The 16,276-nt window shown below is 36.8% G+C and overlaps 1 protein-coding gene and 1 pseudogene across 8 annotated transcripts in view; both read right to left on the bottom strand.

Moving 5' to 3' along the window:
* The window catches only part of ANKRD31 (ankyrin repeat domain 31), a 146,598-nt gene that overhangs the window by 84,441 nt on the left and 45,881 nt on the right, over positions 1-16,276 (bottom strand). For all 8 annotated transcript variants that reach the window (XM_073905319.1, XM_073905320.1, XM_073905324.1 and 5 more), the window contains 2 exons: positions 14,639-14,794; positions 5,986-6,128 (listed from right to left, as the gene is read on the bottom strand). In XM_073905319.1, coding sequence (XP_073761420.1) covers positions 5,986-6,128; positions 14,639-14,794 — 299 coding nt within the window. The remainder of the gene's footprint in view (positions 1-5,985; positions 6,129-14,638; positions 14,795-16,276) is intronic.
* LOC112839632 (metallothionein-1 pseudogene) lies at positions 323-5,034 on the bottom strand (annotated as a pseudogene).

The following is a 16,276-nucleotide window of genomic DNA, read 5'->3' as shown; positions in this document are numbered from 1 at the left end:
ACCCCTCCCCCCATTTTAACCTATATTTAGGTTCTATATTAGCTCTCTGTTGCTACCTAACAAATTACCCCCAAATCAATAATATTTATAATCTCACAATTTCAGTGGGTCAGGAATTTGGGAGCAGGACAGGTAGGTGGTTTTAATCAGGTTCTGTCTCTATCTTCTTTTTTCTTTTCTCTTTTTTTTCACCAGAAGCATCTAGATGAGATTACTGTCATTCAAATATTTCATCGAAATAGGAATGTAGCAACTGGGTCCAGGTAGGATGAAAAAGTAAAAAAAAAAAAAAAAAACTGCAGGTATGTTTATGGTGATCTGTTTACATCTGAACAGGCTCTTCTCCACATGAGGCATAGTAGCTGTACTTGTCCGATGCCTCCTTGCAGATGCAGCCCTGGGCACACTTGGCACCACCTGTGGGGCAGCAAGAGCAGCAGCTCTTCTTGCAGAAGGTGCATTTGCACTCTTCACATCTGCAGGAGACAGCAAGTGCAGGAGCCCCTGGTGGAGCATGAGCAGTTGGGGTCCACTTTGGGCCGAGGTGAGGATGGAGGTCCAAAGCGGGCAACGCAGGGAAACACTGGTGTGGGCTGGAGGTGTGGTCAGTTTCTTATGAGGATGTATTCAAGAGGATAGCTGGAGATACAATTATGTAAAAGCTGGACTGGGTCTGGAGGATCTGTTTCCTAAGATGCCTCAATCACACAGGTGTGGGATGGAGACGTTAGGTCATTGCCATGTAGACCTCTCCATAGAGCTACATGAGTATCCTGATGATATGACATCTGGCTTCTCTCATATAATGAACCAAAAGAGAAGTAAGTGAAAGAACAAAGAAGAAGCCATAGTACTTTCAACCTAGCATCAAAAGTCATATACTGTCACATCTGGAATATCCTAGTTGTTAGAAGCAAGTCACTGACACTCCAGCCCACAACCTTGGGGAATAGAATCAGGCTCTACCTTTTGAAAAGAGGAGTATTAAAAGATTTGTGGACATATTTTAAAGCTACCACAGGTTCTTAACTAGAACAAGCAGAGCAATTTCAGTAAGTGGCCAGCATCACAATCTCCACTTCTTTGGCTCATCAAACAGTAGCCTCCTTAAGGAAATATACCTCTACTTTAAGTTTGCTTATGGATTTTCACCTTTAATCATATTATTGATTCAAATGCTTTCTTCCTGGGACGCCTGGGTGGCTCAGTCAGTTAAGCATCTGCCTTCGGCTCAGGTCACAATCCCAGGGTCCTGGGATTGAGTTCTGCAATGAGCTCCTTGCTCAGTGGGGAGTCTGCTTCTCCATCTCCCTCTGCCACTCCCCCTGCTTGTGCTCTCTCTCTGACAAATAAATAAAATCTTTAAAAAAAAACCCAACAAATTCTTTCTTCCCTCTAAAATCAGCTGACCTACTTGTGTTAAGAAACAAGTAGGAGAATAAAATTCTTTTTTTTTGAAGTTTTTATTTAAATTCCAGTTAGTTAACACACAGGTAATATTAGTTTCTGGTGTAAAATATGTGATTCAGCACTTCCATACATTACCCTGTTATTTGATGACGTGTCGTGAGAACCTATTTAACCCATCACTCCACCCATGTCCCCTCTGGTAACCACTAGTTTGTTCTCTATAGCGAAGAGTCTGTTTCTTGGTTTTCCCCGCTCCCTCTTTTTTTCCCCCTTTGCTCATCTGTTTTGTTTCTTCCACACAGGAGTGAAATCATATGGTATTTGTTGTTCTCTGACTCATTTTGCTTAGCATAATACTCAGAGAATAAAATTCTTTCAAGTATTTGAAAAGACAGTATCTTGACTATACATCGCTAATGAAATATGCACAAAACAGAACTACAAAAAAAAAACTTCATCAGTAGTTTCATTAATAACAGTAGTGTTAATATCAATAATAATATTGCTAGTAGTAATATTATAAGTATATTATACAATAAAGAAATAAGTAAATTAATGTAATAAAAACAAATGTTGAGCCTAAGAGACAAAGAGATACAAGTACAAAATCAAAGTTCAATATAAATCTATAATATTAAGTTGAAAAGAGAAGTATCAGTATGAACTCATAATTTTTCCTTATATAGCCTCTAACTTGAAAAATATTATTTTACTAAAAATGCCTAAAAGCAATGATATCTAACACCAATGAGCATACCTAGCACCCAGACTGTGGTCTCTAAATAGATTATCCTTTTACAGACAATATAAGAAGAAACAAGCTATACAACACCACAAAAATAAAATTAACCAAATCCAGAATTTAGGAAATTCTATAAGACAAAGATCCAGATGCTAGAAAATATAAGAAAACACAAAATAAAGGAAGGACTGTTACAGGTTAAAACATATTTAAGAGCCACAACAAACATCTGTAAGGAATGGACCTTAATCGATCCTGATTTAAACAAAAATTTACTATAAAAACACATTTTTTAGATAACTTGGGAAATTTGAATATGGACAGGGTATTAAATGGTATTAAGAAACTGCTAATATTTATTAGGTGAGATGATACTGTGGGTATAAACCTTATCTGTTAGAGATGCAGGCTCAAGTATTTATGAGTAAAATGGTATGATGTCTGGGATTTAAAATTCCCAATAACAAAATATAGTTGTGTTTGAGCCCATTGAGGGAGTTTGGCTCTTTATAGTATAATAGAATATACAATCAAACTTCGTAATTTAGTTCACTCTATATACACATGGAATGAATAATCAGTATGTCTGAGGGATATTTTTTCAATATATGAGGACCCTAATAACACTGTCAACCAACCTCCAATTCAACATCTCATATACTCATACACCACAGGACACGTCATCAAATAACAGCTTTGTTAAAATCATAATAGCTTATATCAACTTGTTATGCCATTTCCTTCACCTGTTAACAAAGTAAGCCTAATAGAAGGGAAGTCAAGGTTAGTCTGACGTAACTTGTTCTTAGTAATGCCTACAGATTCTCAAAGATCACTACATTCTTGTCTAAATATCTCCCTTATGTCTAATAATTTATTCTTGATTTTTCTAAGGAATCAGGAGCCAATCATCTATAATTCTCAAATTTCATCTTTTTCAATTTAAAAAATGTATTTCTTTTTAATAGTTTCAGTGAGATATAATTCATCCATTTAAAAAATATAATTCAGGGGCGCCTGTGTGGCTCAGTCGTTAAGCGCCTGCCTTTGGCTGAGGTCATGATCCCAGGGTCCTGGGATCGAGCCCTGCATTGGGCTCCCTGTTCCGGGGGAAGTCTGCTTCTCCCTCTCCCACTCCCCCTGCTTGTGTTCCCTCTCTCACTGCGTCTCTCTCTGTCAAATAAATAAAATCTTAAAAAAAAAATTAAATTAAATTAAAAAATAAATAAAAAATGTAATTCAACGTTAAGAGAGTTGTATAACTATAACTACAATCTAATTTTGAAACATTTCTTTTTAAAGATTTTATTTATTTATTTATTTATTTGAGAGAGAGCGAGCACAAGCAGGGGGAGCGGCAGGCAGAGGGAGAAAAGTAGGCTCCCCGTTGAGCAGGGAGCCTGATTCAGGACTTGATCCCAGGACCCTGGGATCATGACCTCAGCCGAAGGCAGAAATCCAACTGACTAAGCCACCTAGTCATCCCTAATTTCGAAACATTTTAATATCCCCTAAAAGAAACCCTTTAACTATGACCTGTTACTCTCCATTCTCTACTCTCTACCTTCCATTCTTTAAAGATTTTATTCACTTATTTGAGAGAGAGAGACACAGCGAGAGAGGGAACACAGCAGGGGGGGGTGGGAGAGGGAGAAGCAGGCTTCCCGCTGAGCAGGGAGCCTGATGTGGGACTCGATCCCAGGACCCTGGGATCATGACCTGAGCAGAAGGCAGATGCTTAACAACTGAGCCATCCAGGCGCCCCTCTACCTTCCATTCTTAATCTTCTCTCTGTCTCTAAAGATTTGGACTACTCTAAATATTAATGGCTTTTTACTTCTTAAAAAATAGGGTATTATCTTTTAGTATCTCCCATAATTTGGTATAAAAGTCAATTCCTGTAAGACAACATATATTCAATTTTCTTCAACTCTGGAATATTTAAGAAGTTCACACTCTCCAGGTGCTGAGTCCAGCATCAGGTTCCCAGGGCTTCCCTATCTGACATCTGAGTCCTGTGACAACTAAGGCATGGGAGCAATACAATATTCAGGGTCTAGACCATTTTTCTGATCATCTTTGCCTCACATAAGAGATTCCCTCAAGGTTAGCCTCAATCTTCATCTGATGCTCCTGCCATCCCTACTCCATCTTCCAAAACAATATCCTGCCCTACTTTGATTCTTAAGGCTTTGGTTCTTAAGTCAGTCCAGAACTGACCTGGAGCTTTGGAAATCTCTCTTGGACTGGGTTAAGAAACTTTTTGGCTCCCCCAGCTAAACAAAATGGGAAGGCAATGAAGAAGACAGTGCTTTCACCCCACCCCACTGGGTTTCAGCTTTTAATTCTCATGACCGTTCTTGAGACTTCCACTTCTGTCTTGTCATTCTCTTTTCTCCTGCCATCAGTCAGGACATGCCACAGTGCCAGAAGCACACAAGTCCCAAGAACACAAGTGGGAGTAAGGTAAGTAGTGAGGAAAATAGATTCTGGAGTCAGAGGCATGTGTCTTTGGTCCCTTTTACTACACTGAAGGAGTAGGATAAGGCTACATATCTGGAAAGGCCAGACAGGAGACAGCCAGTTGTCACCCATGAGGCAGAAATTGACTAAAGCCAAGTTACCGGATGGGACAAAAGAACAACTGAGAAAGAAACAAGGAAAAATTACAGTGCTCAGGGCTTACCTTGCCCAAAGGGGTAAAAGACTCTTGACTAGGATAGGTCAGCCCTGACAACTTGAAGAGCAGACAACTTCTACCATGAGTAGAAGGAAGAAGTGCTTTGGAGAGGTTTTTCTAATGGAGGCCAGCTTTGAAGAGGGGGTAAAGGACAGAGAGGGCTCACACCATCACTTGTCCAAGCCTGCATTCTTCTGGCCATTAAATTAGGTCCCAAGCAGAATTCCCTCCCCCAAGCCCTCTCTACAATGTGCAGGGGTGACCACCTACTAGCAAGTGATATATTATCAAAAAAGGAAAAACAGCTTAAACTTTCCTAAAGTATTGTTTCACATTAGGAATGGATATGCTCTGTCTGCCTGTGGCTCTAGGCAGCCATCTCCAGCTCTACCTGTCAGGCATTTCTCCTGAGAAGAACGTAACTTCCTGAGCCCAGCTGATTAGCTCCCTTTCCTACCCTAGGAGTTTGAAGCCAGAGACAACTTCCAATACCTGAAATAAATACCAGGATATTTTTAGCAAGTGCCTCAGTCCTATAGCATGGTGCCTAGACCAGAAAAATGTCTGGGAAGCTCAGAGCTTAAATGACTTCTGAAATAAACTGTATGTGCTGGGATCAATCATCTTAACTTAATATTACCATCAATCATCCTAATTGCAGCTACTATTAACCAATTTGTATGGAACTACAGTATTTTGATATTTTAACCATTGGTACATCTATGCTAGTATATACTGGCTGATCATTAAACCCAAAAGATTCAGATCTTATGTGGACTCTGAAAGTGACATTAGTGTCCATAAAGCTGGATGCCTCCTATTAGGACTGGACATCACTGTGTAACACTCTACAAGCAGGAAACTTTCTGGTAAAACCTATAAAGCACCATACTGAAAGAGTCTTAAAGAAGTGTAAGTTTTTTTAAAAGAGACTATGTATAACCAAAACATCTGTACTCATTAAAAGTAACATGTAAAATGGCATCTACCATATTAGGAACAACAAATCTATCACACAGTAAAATTTTATTACATATTCTGATTATTTATTAGCAGAATGAACTAAAATGGAATTCCTAAAACTGATAGGTTCCAGAGATTTTTAATACTTGCAGAATGTAGTATTTGCTTGCAAACAAAAACATCACAGTACCTTGTAATGTCCATTTATCACAGCATCATGTAGGGGAGTGATCTGGTACATTCCTTTGATATTTACATCTGCTCCACCTTTTAATAATTCACTTGCTGTCTGATAAAATCCTCCTACACTAGCTTCATGAAGTGCTGTCCAACCTATTATACAAAAAGGAAATGGTACTTATGTTTGCTATCTTAATGTTTTGTGCTTGCCCATAAAATAAAAACTCTATGTTGTTTCTTTAAAAATATTTTGATTATATGAGACAAGATAATCTCACCATGAAATAACTTGTATTATTAGATGAATTCAATAAATCTGAGGACCAAATCAAATTCCTACCAACTCAGTTGTGAAAAAATATGAAAAGAAGTAAAAATTTTTTTTAAAGAAGAAAAATATTTGAAACTATTCCTGCCCTACTCAAATAAAAAGGCTGTAAGGGAGTCATTATTAGCTCACAGAGAATGCTAGTTGCAGGCTACTTTCCTGGAGGGAAGAGAGGAAAAGAACTTTATAGCTCAAGGTACTTCCATTAAAGTAACCCAGCTAGTAGGAATGCACAGAAGTCACTTCAAATTTTATCCATTCTGACAATCTTTGCCTTTTAATTGGGGTGATTAATCGATTTTCATTTAATATAAAAGGTTAGATTGAGGACTGCAGTTTTATGGTTTCTTATGCACATTATCTTTTTTCCCCTCTCTGTCTTTGCATTATTTTGTAGTAGTTACTATAGTAGTTACTTCAAAAACATATATTTCTTTTCTCCTTATTTTAAAAAGCTATTTACAGTTATTTTTTAAGATTTTATTTATTTATTTGAGAGAGAGAGAGTGTGGGGAGAAGCAGAGGGGGAAAGAGAGGAACAAGCAGACACCATGCTGAGCACGGAACCAGATGTGGGGCTTGATCTCAGGACCCTGAGATCATGACCTGAGCTGAAACCAAGAGTCAGATGCTTAACTGACTGAGCCACCCAGGCACCCCTATTTATAGTAGTTCTAACACCACTATTTTAAGAAAACCAGTCGTACAGACAAGTATCCTTTATCCTTGTTAGCCAGAGACAGTGGTATAAGTTATATTTATTAAATTCCAGTAAATCATAGGATTGATGAAAGAAAACCTAAAAGTTGCATGTTAAAAGTGTATTTCACTAACTCTTTCCAGAACCTTCTCCATAAGCCAGGGTTTCTCTAACTCAGCAGTAACATTTTGGGGTGGATAATTCTTTGTGGTTCTGAGCATTCTATTAGATGCCACTAGCACCCCACCCCCATTCCAGTTGTAACAACTAAAAATGATTCCAGAAACTGCCAAATGTCCCCTGAAAGGCAGTATCACTCCACTTAAGACCCATTCCTATAAATGTTATAAAAGCAGTTTATCCTATATTAGTAATTAGAAAGCTTTGAGGAAGAAATGAAGAGTACCAAATGGTTAATAGAGTTTTTTTCCTATAAACTTCCTTAAAAACGCATGTGACTGTTTAAATTGAATATTATAACATTATATTTTGGTGTTATTAACGTATATAGATGTTATATATATAGTACAAAAGGCAGATGTGGTCAATGTTTTTACATTTTATAGAAATATTAACATACTAACTCTAAAAGGACTGAAACATTAAAGATGTATATTTCAATCACCAAAGTAACTACTACAAAATAATGCAAAGACAAAGAGAGGGGAAAAAAAGATAATGTGCACAAAAAACATTTAATAAAACTGCAGTCTTCAATCCAACCTTTTATATTAAATGAAAATCGATTAATCACCCCAATTAAAAGGCAGAGATTGTCAAAATGGATAAAAAACCTGTCTATAAGAATATGCTGTCTATAAGAAATAAATTTTATTTATTTTTAAAAATTTTATTTATTTATTTGAGAGAGAGAGAGTGAGTGAGAGAAAGCACAAGAGGGGGAAGGGTCAGAGGGAGAAGTAGACTCCCCACGAGCAGGGAGCCCAATGCGGGACTCGATCCTGGGACTATTTACAGTTTTTTTTCGGATCATGACCTGAACCGAAGGCAGACACTTAACTGACTGAGCTACCCAGGTGCCCAAGAAATAAATTTTAAATAAAAAGACATAGATAGGTTGAAAATAAAAGGATGGAAAAAGATACAGCAAATAGACAAGAAATATAAGAAGGTGAGGATGCCTATATTAATATCATATTTAGTAGCTTCAAGACAAAGTATATTACCAGAGATAAAGAGAGGTATTTCATAATAATTAAAAGGTCAATTTATCAGAAGACATGAAAATTACAACTGTGTATGTACCTAATAACAAAATTTCAAAATATAAGCAAAAATGGACAGAATTAAAGGGAGAAATCAACAAATCCACAATCACAGTTGTTAATATTTCAACACTCTTCTCATAAAATGATAGATCAACTAGACAAAAAATCCATAAATACAGACATGATCTGAATATTACCAACCATCTTCATCTAAGTGACATTTATAGAACATTGGATACAACTGAAGAATAATCATTCAAGTACACAAGGTATAGTAAGCAAGAAAGACCATATACTAGGCATTAGACCAATTCTCAATAAATGTAAAAGGATCAAATTCACAGAAAGTATATCCTTTAACCAAAAGGAATTAAGTTAGAAATCAATACCAGAAAGATACCTGGACAATTCTCAAATATTTAAAAATTTAACAACTTCTAACATAATCTTGGGGTCAAACAAATAATCATACAAGAAATTAAAAGTATTTCAAAGTGAATGATAATGAAAATACAACATAGTAAAATCTGTTGGATGCAGCAAAAGCAGTATTTAGAGGGAAATTTAAAGCTTTAAATGACTACAGCAGGAAAAATGTATAAAAATCTGTGACCTTATTTTCAACCTTAAGAAGCTAAAGAAAAAAAATTAACCCAAAATAAGTAGAGGTCAAAAGAAGCAGAAATTAATAACATTTAATACAGATAAGAGAGAAAAATTTAAAGCCAGAAGTTAGTTCTTTGAAAAAAAAAAAGCAGTAAAATTGATAATCCTCTAGCTTAAACTACTTTAGGAAGGAAGGAAAAAAAAAAGAAAAAGGAAAGAAGGAAGAGAGATAATGAGCAATATCAGGAATGAAATATAAACATCCCTAAAGATCTGCAAATATTAAAACACTAATAGGGGAATATTATAAATGACTTTATGCCAATAAATTCCATAAGTTAGATAAAAAGGACAAATTCCTTGAAAAAGTACAGCTTACCAAAACTGACACAAGATGAAACAAAATATGAACAGCTCACACATAGGAGAAATTTGCATTATCAAAATCTTGCCACAAAAAATTACAGGCTCACATAGTCTCACTTTAAGTTCTGTCAAACATTTAAGAAAAAACCCCCAATCTTACACACACTCTTCCAGAAAGTAGAAGAGAATACTTCTTAACTCATTTTATGAGGTCTACATAACCCTGATACCAAAACCAAAATCATTACAAGAAAATTATGAACCAATATTACTTACAAACATAGGTTACCAAAAAAATCTTTAACAAAATATTAGCAAATCCTGAAACCAAAATCAGACAAAAGCATTACAACAAAAATAAAATTACAGACCAATATTGCTCATGATCATACATGCAAAAATCCTTAACAAAAGAGTAGCAAATTGAATCTAGCAATATATAAAAGGATGATTTATCATGACCCAGGATCCATTCCTGATAAAAATACTAAGGAAATTAGGAAAGGATTCCTCAATATCATAAAGAGCAGCTACGAAACCTACGTCTAACATCATGCTTAATGGTGAAATACTGAAGAGGCAAAACTATAAGAAATAGTGAAAAATATCAGAGAAATATCAGAACAATAGTGGCTTCTAGAGAGTGGGGGTGGGGAATGACTGGAAAGAGGCATGAGGGAAATTTCTGGGATGTTGGTAACATTGTCTTGATAGGGGCACCTGGGTGGCTCAGTTAGTGTCTGCCTTCGGCTCGGGTCATGATCCCAGGGTCCTGGGATCGAGCCCCGCCGTCAGGCTCCCTGCTCAGTGGGGAGCCTGCTTCTCCCTCTCCCTCTGCCTGCTGCTCTGCCTATCTGTGCTCTCTATCTCTCTGTCAAATAAATAAATAAAATCTTTAAAAAAAATTCTATCTCGATAGAGGTTTGTGTTACACAGGTGAATATATTTGCCAAAATTCACCAAACAGCACATTTAAGATCTGCATTTTATGGTATGGAAATTTTACCTCAAAAAAGAAAAAAACTATTGAACTCAAATATTAATGCTGAGGTGTTCAGTGGTAAAATGTACTTTCTTTGAAATGCATCAACATAAAGATGGATTGATGGACAGATAGAGATTTAAAGATGGATAGGAATGAAATAATAAATATTTATTAGTCTCTGCCCCCTGGTTCCTGGCACAGAACTCCTAAACCCTTGTAAACAGGGGTGCTAGGACAATCTTTTGTTCTAATATTTGGTCTCTCACCCCAGTTCCTCATACAGAAGCCCCAAGAGCTTTGCAATTTCCTAAATGATAAAAGTGTCTGACACAGAGCTCCTCAATCCCTTGCTATTCCCTGGGTGACAGAGTATCTTTTGTTCTAATGAGGCAACTTTTGGTGGGCTCCTGGATGGGGGCTGGTCATAAGAAAGACCAAGTCATGAGTCAGAAACTTGGAAGTTTCACCTCTATGTCCCCCTGTCCCCTGCCCTGCCTTCACGATGAAGCCTCCATAAAAATCCCCAAACTCTGGAGTTTGGAGAACTTTTCCAGTTTGGTCAACACATCTACATGCTGGGAAGGTAACATACTCCAATTCCACAGGGATAGAAGCTCCTGTGCTCCAGGACTCCCCCATGCCTCACTGTGTATCTTCATCTGGGTATTCATCTGTATCCTTTGTCATATCCTTTATTATATAATAAATTTACATGGTAAACATAAGTGTTTCCCTGAGTTCTGTGGCTATTTTAGGAAAAGATCAAATCTGAAGAAGGGATTTGTGGGAACCTCCAATTTGTAGCCAAGTTGAACAGAAATTGTAGGTAACCCAGGGACCTAATACTTGTGACTGGCCTCTGAAGTAGGGGTGGCTGACTGATCCCTTAACCTGTGGGATCTGTACTAATTTGGGTTAGTCAGACATGAACTACATTGCAGGTGTTGGAGAATTGTTTGATGTATCAAAAATCCCACACATCTGATATCAGAAGTGTTATGAATATAAGTAGAAAAGAAATACATGAGTGTTTTTCCTTTATAGTAAGTATGCAATAAAAGTAAGTATGTAGAATCTAGGTGTTAGGTATCTGGATGCTTAATGTAGAATTCTTTTACCTTTTCAGTATGTTTAAAATTTTTCATAATGTTAAAAGAAATTTCAAATAAATAGCTCACATGTGAACTTTTAAAACATAACCAATTAAGGACTACCTATTTTTAAAAACATAATATAAAAATTATCTCCCTCCAATAGTATTTGATAAAAATTAATTTAGGTTTCGGGACCTGTGGAAATTAGCTTATCAGTGTGTATACTGGTTAACCTGATTATCTGCCACCAGTCTAGGATGAAAAATGAAATGTAAGAAATCCAAAAGTTATTAACTCTGAAATGTAGATGATGATTTTCCTCCTAGGAAACTTCCTTTCCTTATTGAGGTTTTGCTTAAGCTACAATATAAATTAGTTTCCTAAAATGGACAAAAACAACTGCTATCGGAATGAGAAAACCATAACAAAAGATTAGTTTTGTTTTCCCTGAGCCAGAATGACTAAAAGACAAGGTAAATGTAAAGTGGAAAACCAGTCTCCTATTTTAAATTCACTGCAGAAAATTCCCAAAGAAGAGAATTACTGCATGTCAGTAATTCAGAATAAACAGTGGGGGCTCAGGGGAGGAGTAAAAAATGAATGCCACTTTAAGTGAGACCCAAGCAAGGATGACCCAGTGATGAACAGTATCAGTCTTTTTTTTTTTTTTAAAGATTTATTTATTTATGGGGTGGGGGGACGGCAATGGGAATCTCCAGCAGATGCCCCACTGAGCGAGAAGACAGTCGATGCAGGGTTCGACAAGGGGATCACTCGGGGCTTGATCCCAGGACCCTGCAATCAGAACCCCTGAGATCAGGACCTGAGTTGAAATCAAGAGTCAGATGCTTAACTGAATGAGCCACCCAGGTGCCCCTAATTAGTATGTCTTAAGGTTGAAAGAAGTTCCCAACATTGACAAAGCCAGAAGGATCTTTATTCTGTAGACAGAGCCACTGTAGACCAGAAATGGCTACACAATGCAGAAAGAAATCAAACGTACAAAGAATTTCCCCTCCCCTAGGGATTACTCCTTGTGTGTTATAAAACCACTCCTTCAAAATAAAGATGGATCACATTTTACAACAGATCTTTTATTATCTTCCAAATCTGCAAGTTGGAAGATCCTTAACAATTTTTTTCTTTTTAAAAAATTTAACCATCTTAAAGAAAATCTCTCTAAAGCTTCATAAGATAATAAATTTCCCAGAAAGTGAAAATAACAAATTTTAATAAAGATCATAATATTATTTATAGCTCTAATGTAGCAACTGTTAACACCCACAGAGGTGTAAGTTCACGTTCTTCTGCATTATACAGTCCTCAACAACGTGGCCTCTCATTTTTATGTTTTTATCTGTCTCTTGCCTTGCTGTTAAACTTCTTGCTATTATCAATATCCTGGACTGTGCCAACCTTTCTTTGCATTCTAATGTGCCAGAGACTTAGGAATCAGGTAGAATTCTGTGTAAAATAATGCTCAAGGCATTGGTCTGAGAGGGTTTTAACAATGAAGCTTAATGAGATCTGTTTTTGGGTATTCCGAGTTTCTTCAGCCTACTTCCTGGTTTCACCTTTGTTTTTGATAGATGAAGAACTATTGCAATCGTTTTTTTAAATCAAAGACAAAGATACCATAAGATGCAAATGAGGACTTATAATGCAAATGTTACCTATGACAAGACCATTGGTCTGTTATTGTAACATCTTAAGAATTTCTCAAAAGGCACTTATCCTTTTTTGGACTGTATCACAGAACATATTTAAACTTTTCTAGTATATTTATCTTTCTGTTTTCATAATACCTGGTACATAAGGGGCATACTGTAAAAGCTCACTACAATGACTGGTATATTACATGGAGGTCATACATCTCTTGCCAGTAGCTCTTGAACTTCACTGAGAATACAAATCATCTGGGGAAATATGTTAAAATGCGGATTTCAAGGTTTTAACCTACAGATTTTAATTGTGAGACTGTGTGTGTGTGTGCATGTGTGTGTTTTGGAGGGCGAAATAAACATTTTAAACAAACTGCATTTTAAACAAACATTGAAGGTGACTGATGAAAATGGTTGTAGTCAAGTCTTTAAAAACACTACCCTCTGCAATTTTATAAGATGGAATAGCCAGAAGTAAAGATCAGAGCTAAGATACAAAATGAGAAGGAAAAGTAGAGAACAAAAGAGTTCAAAAAGCCAGGAAAGTATATTAAGGATAAAAGATTCATTAAGGTCACAGAAGTATCTAGGGCAGTGAGGAGAAAGTGCACAATAAATTGCTGAAGACAAGCAGGGAAGAGACACCAAGGATGTTAACAACGGCACAGAAAATGGCTAATGAAAATAAGTATGTTAAGAGATTCTTGGGAAGTCCATAAAGTAAAGTTAGCTGCATGTAGAGCTACTCCTGAACTTAAGGAGCAGATAGGAGACTAACAGCAAGTACCACACATTTCACAAGGAAGCAAGTGCTTTGGCTAGCAAATAAGGATCCAAGGTTGAGGGTTACAGGATGTTGGCGGTTCACTTGGGTATGAGATTTAGAATAACAGCCTGTTAAAACCCTGATTATCACATAAATGCAGGCTTTGCTAAAGTAAGTGTAATCACCAGCTTGTCCATGGACTGTGCTGTTCACTCCTGCGCATCATAAGACTTTTCACACCGTTTCATAAACAGAAAGTCTAGAAACACTAGTAAAAGTATGGACACATAAAAGCACTACCCAGACTGGCCCAGTGCTGCTAAGTGCCTTACATACTTAAGTGTCCTTAAGGAATCATTCTTGTCCAGAAGAACATCAGCTTCTCTCCACAAAAAAGACTGTATTAGAGATCCAGCCTTGCAGAAAGAAATGTTCTGAGCTCCCTGCCCCACCATCTCTACCTTATACTCTCTTCTCTCCATATCCCTGGCCATTGCCCCTGCTGTACATCTACCATGTTATCTCAGTTTCCCCCACAGCTCAGCATACCATCAGCTTCTTTCAGCTTTTGAGCTCACTTCTCTTCCATTCAAAGTTGAGTCTCACAGTAACAATGCCCATGCAAACCCAGCAAGTCAGCCACAGGAACCGCATCCTTCTGTGTAAGGCCACTGCACATGGCCCACCTGGTGGGCCCTGGGCAGGCAAAATCTTTGAAGGTGAAAGAGAATGCTCTTCTCCTGACCCTCCCTCCCGACCTTACCACTTCCCTGGGAGATGATGGTGATCAGCTACCTAAGCAGAAAAATTACCTGGAAGCTTTCTCTTTGAGACTTGCCTTATACCCACTGTGTCATACTTTCATAGGAGTGACTAAGCAGAAACTACAATCCACTCCCAAGATAATTGTGGGTTAACCCCAACTTACCAGCATAACTTGGCTGATTAACATTTCCCCCTTTCATTATATAATGATGAACAAGATCAATGTCATTATGCAGAGCAGCCTGATACAGTAAGTTCTCTCCAAAAATGTTTCTACGGTTAATGCTAGATAGAGATACTTTATTCCTCTTCATTTTTTCTGAAACGAGGGGACGGACAAAAGAAAACAAAAAGTAATAATCCTTATTTAAAAATCAGGAAGAACACAGATAATAGAATGAATCCAGTCAACATTCTGGAATTATTTTATGAGTGTTTCATCCATAAACCCAACAATAATGTTATCTACATGCAAAAAGGTAAAAGAAAAATATCATTAGTTTGAAAATACTTGCAGTACATTATAAATCATGTAAGCAGTTTATGTTTATTGAAACCCCATGAAAGTGCATACATGAGAAGACTAACATTACTTTCTTAAAAGTTCTGGTGAAAAGGATTATTTAAATCTAGAATTAGGTATTATTAAACCCAACAAAATACTACAGTACCAAAATGTGTTTTAACACCATGAGGAGAAAAATCTCAGAAGTATATAAGGAAGATACAGAAATTAACCCAGTGAGGCCAGAAAAAAGAATGCTAAATTTCTTTCTTTGCTACAAATAGCTGTCACACAATTAAATAAAGAAATATGGTCTTGATCTGTACAACAGTTTTCTTTCCTAAGCCAGAAAATAGACAATTAAAATAGATTCCCAGGTTATACATATCAGGTATCATTTCTCCACTGTGTCTCCTAAAATACTGACATTCCTTATTTAGATACTCTAAATTCTGTCAATTTTTATGGATACTAGTTCATGTGGTTTTCCTGAATTTCAGAATAACTATGACTATAGCTTTTCTAATTTTGATCTAGCTAATCTGCCCCATCCTAAAATCTCACAAAAGTAACTGAGTACAGCAGCACATTTTTCAATGGATCACAATTTATCTGCTTTGCCTTTATTAGATATCCTCCAATCAGTTCCACTGTGAAACAAACCAACTTCTGAACATTTGAACCTATCTTCCCCCACTCAAGACTACAAAGCCTTCTGCTCCTACCAGATAAACTGTATGCTTACCAAAAAAAAAAGTAGTTTTTACTTTGCCAGTTGTACTTGCTAGTTATATAATTTATTAGAAATAACAAATTAAGAATACAACATTTTTCAATGAAAACTAAGATATAGAAGCCATTCACTTCCAATCATGACTAAATAATTGCCACGACTTGCCCTTCCATTGCAAACAACTAAAAAAACTACACAAAATATATGGGGTAAAAAAATTTAGACACTGGAAAACAGGCAATTAGGATCTATGACTCCTTCCAGAGAAGAGAAACAAGAGAGCGAGCCCTAAGATCACTCTTGCCTGAAGGCACTTTCCAGAATATAGCACAAGCATAGCAAGGTGATCCTGCTGAGCTGAGGAAATAGAGATTCAAGTTTCAGGAGGCTAGGGAGATTAGATTTTGCACGGTAGGGTACAATGAGGGAAGAGAGAACAGGTGCCGAAATCTATAAAAGGGACTCCTTGAGTCACTATCTAAATACTAAAATGCTCATATGTGTAGGTTGAGTCTTCCTGAGGCTGGGCAAGAACAACTACCCAAGAACTATAAAATAACAAT

Source organism: Callorhinus ursinus, unplaced genomic scaffold, assembly GCF_003265705.2.
Source record: "Callorhinus ursinus isolate GAN/ISIS: 27379988/994484 unplaced genomic scaffold, GSC_fseal_2.0 scaffold23, whole genome shotgun sequence".
Taxonomy (NCBI): domain Eukaryota; kingdom Metazoa; phylum Chordata; class Mammalia; order Carnivora; family Otariidae; genus Callorhinus; species Callorhinus ursinus.
The sequence above is the reverse complement of the archived record's forward strand: the minus strand, read 5'-3'. Positions and strand labels throughout refer to the sequence as shown.